Source organism: Nannobrachium achirus, assembly GCF_963921795.1.
Source record: "Nannobrachium achirus genome assembly, chromosome: 6".
NCBI lineage: Eukaryota > Metazoa > Chordata > Actinopteri > Myctophiformes > Myctophidae > Nannobrachium > Nannobrachium achirus.
In genome coordinates, this window is record NC_137815.1 from 36431855 (window position 1) to 36437323 (window position 5469).

At 48.0% G+C, this 5469-nt stretch overlaps 1 protein-coding gene across 1 annotated transcript in view; it reads right to left on the reverse strand.

Annotated features, from left to right (window-relative positions):
- LOC308287062 (calmodulin-binding transcription activator 1-like) overlaps positions 1-4404 on the reverse strand; it is a gene marked incomplete at both ends in the record, with an annotated part of 140611 nt that extends 136207 nt beyond the window's left edge. The window contains one exon of the mRNA XM_080728183.1: positions 4380-4404. Coding sequence (XP_080584309.1) covers positions 4380-4404 — 25 coding nt within the window. The remainder of the gene's footprint in view (positions 1-4379) is intronic.
- Positions 4405-5469: the final 1065 nt, after the last annotated feature.

Consider the following 5469-nt stretch of genomic DNA (forward strand, 5'->3'; position numbering starts at 1 on the left):
GTGAGCAGCCCCGTTGGGGTGGTCATTTGGTCAGTTTAGCACATTTGGTCATTTTTTACATCTGGGGGTCCCCCAGGGACCTGGGGGTCCCTGGAGATCCAGGGGTCCAGGTAAGGAGTGTGTGTGCAAAATTTGGCATGGATCGGGGCAACGGTTGCGGAGATATGAGCAGGGCAAGAGTGTGACGTGTGAGGTGTGACAGACAGACAGACTGACTGACTGACTGACTGACTGACTGACTGACTGACGGACTTACACTTTGTGCAGGGTTTGATAGTAAATGCGACCTACGGTCGCAATTATTATATTTGACTCCTGCATGATCCTGTATAATCAAAACATAGTTTTTTTATGTATGTGTTTGCTATGTGTATGTGCAAGCTTACGTGTGTGTGTGTGTGTGTGTGTGTGTGTGTGTGTGTGTGTGTGTGTGTGGTTACAGTATATGATGGGGGATGGTGTAATGTTTGTGATGGCGTACAGTGCTGATACGCCTATGGGCCCATCTCTCTCATCTCCACTTCTAGTCTTTACACGCAACGGGATGCTCAAGTCATGGCCTCCCCACTGCCTGTGGCAACTGTGTGTGTGTGTGTGTGTGTGTGTGTGTGTGTGTGTGTGTGTGTGTGTGTGTGTGTGTGTGTGTGTGTGTGTGTGTGTGTGTGTGTGTGTGGTACTGCTCAGTATCAGCTATTATAAAGCGCCTCAATTTGGTGGAGGCGTCGTTTTCCTTTATCCATGATTGATCTATGTCTGCTGTGCCTGACATGTATGTCAAATGTATTGTATGTAACAATGTTCTGCCTTACTGTATATAGGCACTTTGTAACTGGCTGTTTTCCTATTGTCGGGGGGGCATTCTTCTACTTGTGTGGACATAAATAAGGACTTTAAATGTGTGTATGCATTGGAGTTCTCAAATTCTGCCCGAACCAGACCATACCCGAACCTGACCCGACATTTAGGGTAGGGTAGGGCCTAAAATGTATGCTAATTAGTCGGGCCGGGTAGGGCCTCTGGCTCAATGAAAAAATAAAATATATATTTTTTTAATTATTGTATTACTATTACTCTGTGATGAAGTAATGAGAAACCGACCATACCCGAACCCGACCCGACATTTAGGGTAGGGCCTCGAGACGACCAAGTTAGGGCTCAGTTAGGGCCGGGCCTTAATTTTCAGGCCTGTTGAGAACTCTAGTATGCATATGCATGTGTGTGTATGACTGTGATGGTTGTGCATGTTTTTGATGCTATAGTATAGTCTGTGTGATTAAGTGTGTGCAACCAAAGGTATTGGTAATTTGCATCAAAACAAAATGGCCATGCATGTTTTCTGAGAAATTGTTTACAAGTAGGCTTGCAATCTCTAGTGGGGAGTCTTTAAAGGCGTACAGTACGTACACAAGATATATACATAAGTATGTATGTATCTATCTATCTATCTATCTATCTATCTATCTATCTATCTATCTATCTATCTATCTATCTACCTACCTATCTATCTATCTATCTATCTATCTATCTATCTATGGTGGAGAGAAACAGTTAGGAACAGGGACGTGCAGAGAATGTTGGAGAGGCAGGGGCTGACATTTCTAAAGGGGCCTTAAGCATAATCAAGTGAATACTGGAGATGTGTGTGGCGTACAACATGGATTTCTACACAGAGAGCCTAGAGAGGGCAATTCTTTCAGCATAAGATGCTGCCTTCAAGTTTAGGAGTTTGGATGAGGCAATTCTCTTGAGTGCTGCCTTCAGGCATGGCATGGAAAGGGGGCATTTGCATTTCTTTCACCAAAGTAAAAACTGCATTCATGGTCTTTAGAGGGCACTTTTTCCAGACGGGTAAAAGGGCAGGGGCTCAAGCCCCCTTTGATGTCTATGTGTGCACGTGCCTGGTCGGGAATAAGTGAGTGGCCACACAGTAAGCAGCCTCATGCTTTGATATTAGAGTGACATATTGTCAGTGTTGAACGAACGCTAACAGTGACCTTGTAGCTTGTATTGTAGCAGCAGTGTAGTTCTGAAGCTCCGTCACTGCATGGGGGAGTACATCAGGGTAATCTCAACCACATGAACCATAACAACCCTATTTTGGGCATGTCCTAATAGGCAAACATTTGTTATTGAAAACAGAAAAACATGCATTTGGTGAAAAAAGTCATATGCATTCAGAAAAAAATAGCAGCGTTGGGACTTTCGCTTTTTAACGCAAAACAAAGTAATAATAGGGTTTATCTGGCTAACACACTGCCTGTAGCATTGTTACCCCCCGGCTCCACCGGGCGCGTCGAGCGTCGCGTCAACGTCAACGCAGGGAACGCTCCCGTTTTAATCAATGAAGGGTGCTCCACTGCCGACGTCAACGTCCGCGTCGGACGCTCAAATTCGCCCCGGTTCATTTTTTGACGGCGTCCGACGCCGGCACGACGCCGTCATTTTGGTGGAGCCCTAGCCTTAGCACTCCAAAAATGTCTTTATGACAGCTTGACAACAGCAGGTTAACAAGGGTTGATGCAAACAAATGACAAGATAGGGCTATGACATAAGTAATGGAACATCCGTTGAAGACTAAATAAGTTATTTACATTTCACAAGCTATAAAATATAGGATTATGGCTTGACTGACTGAACAGTCAATCTAAACAGTGGCTATTAGCATAACAAACAAAACAAGGAGAGAGGGCCGTTCTAAAGGTGAGCCATGCAACTCATGAGGCATTCATTCACATAATATATTATAGGCTGAGGCCTATAATTCACTATCTCTCTCTCTCTCTGTCTCTCTCTCTCTCTCTCTCTCTCTCTCTCTCTCTCTCTGTCTCTCTCTCTCTCTCTCATACACACACACACACGCGCACGCATGCACGCACGCACGCACGCACGCACGCACGCACGCACGCACGCACACACACACACACACACACACACACACACACACACACACACACACACACACACACACACACACACACACACACACACACACACACACACACACACACACACCTCTCTCTTTTGGCTCTGAAGTGCAGCTCAATAGCCCATCATCAGATGCATCTTTGCACACTGATTCCCATCACAGCCTACAGATATACAGTACAGAACCTGAGCCTGAATGAATCCTTATATACCTTCCTCACTGCCTTAGCAACAATAACCACACACACACACACACACTCTCACACACACACACACACACACACACACACACACACACACACACACACACACACACACACACACACACACACATCATCATCTTCATATCAATCACAGCATCCCTATAATAGACAACAAGACCCCCCCCCCTCCCCACACACACACACACACACACACACACACACACACACACACACACACACACACACACACACACACACACACACACACACACACACACAGAAGGTTATATTGTCTGTCAAGGATACCTAGAATTCTGTGCTGTTTTGTGGTGCTTATAGGGAGAGAGAGGTTTAGAAACACTGTGTGTGTGTGTGTGTGTGTGTGTGTGTGTGTGTGTGTGTGTGTGTGTGTGTGTGTGTGTGTGTGTGTGTGTGTGTGTGTGAGAGAGAGAGAGAGAGAGAGAGCGTCTCTGAATTCCTTCAGCGGAACCACTCTTACTCTCTCTCTCTCTCTCTCTCTCTCTCTCTCTCTCTCTCCATCTCCATCTCCTTTATGCTAAATGCTCAGTAGCATTATAAAGCTTCTAGCTCTGGGGACGTCAGTGCTCTGGCACGCGACGCGACGCCACGGTCACGGCACGGCAGGAGAGAAAAACACCATCCCCAGATTCCCCACGCACACACACAAACAGACAGACAGACAGACAGACACGCACGTATGTATACATAATCATACACACATATTAAGCTACATACAGGCCAGCAGGCAACGACAACAACTAGTCTCTCTTTCCATTTCTCTCGGTTTATACGGTTGTTTCCACACACACACACACACACACACACACACACACACACACACACACACACACACACACACACACACACACACACACACACACTAGTCTGTGGTCGCTGCTGCTGCTGCTTGGTCGCATCAGGCACTTTCATCATTATCATCCTCATCATCATCACATTCAGCCTCCGTGTGTTTTCGGGGACAGAGCAGAGGGCTAGTCAAGGGAAAGCCCCCCCTCCTCTCCTCTCCTCTCCTCTCCTCTCCTCTCCTCTCCTCTCCTCTCCTCTCCTCTCCCGCATCTCTCTCTCTCTATCTCCTCGCACCGTGCGTCGTGCAGGCTCTCATCCGCCTCGCCTCAACATAAAGCCCGTAGCAGCGCACCGGAACGTTCCGTTCACCGCAGCCACGGCACCTTATAGAAATAAAAAGCGTTAATTCTCTCTCTCTCTTACCTTCCGGCTTGTTTTCGGCAGCCATTTCCCCTCCGCGCGCCTCATCCCTCCTCCTCCTCCTCCTCCTCCTCGCGACCTGGTGGTGGTGGGGGTGTAGGGGGGGGGGACCACGCGCGTGCACAGAGAGGACAGCTCAAGGAGGGGGGCGGGACCGACGGGGGCGGTGGGGGGGACGAGCCTGCCGAACGGAGCGAGACGATTGGTCCGAATCGTGATGAGTGACAGCGGGGCTCCTTGATGACTCGAGAAATTCACTCTTCGCTTTCCCTCTCTCTCTCTCTCTCTCTGCTCATCCCTGTTCTGTTGTCGGCCTATCTGACTGCCTCCTCTCTCTCTCTCTCTCTCTCTCTCTCTCTCTCTCTCTCTCTCTCTCTCTCTCTCTCTCTCTCTCTCAGTGAAGCACGTCACTGGTCGATGTCTGTATTCGAGGACACCTTGACAGCCTCCCACAGCATCATCATCATCACCTCTCTCTCTCTCTCTCTCTCTCTCTCTCTCTCTCTCTCTCTCTCTCTCTCTCTTTCTCTCTCTCTCCTCTCTCTTTCTCTCTTTCTCTCTTCTTCACGTGTTTGCCCATTATTGGTAAGAAGTGATGTAGCAATGTCGCTTCTTGGGATAAATTACCCCCCCCCCCCCCCCCCCCAACACACACACACACACACACACACACACACGCACGCACGCACGCACGCACACGCGGTCACCACCCCCCGCGCCGCTATCCGTGAATACAAATGAAACAACCTTGGCCTGCCTGGCTGGTATAGCGGTATACTGTCAGTGTGAGTGTGAGTGGGGACGCACAGCAGAGCACAGGACTGCTGGTGGAGCTGTCTGTCGCTGAACTGAACGTGGTGCTGAAAGGACAGCTCCTGCACAGATGGACTTGTGTGCTCCAGTAGGCTGGTCTAACATACATAACATAATGTTATTTCTCTTTATAGTCGCTGCTGGCCAGCCAGACATGGAATTCAGATTATATTTATAGCCTAGCACCAGACCCTCAAACATATAACCTTTATTCAATTCATTTCATTTCAATTCAATTCAATTACATGGGCTTTAATGGCATGGAAAACCTGTTTACATT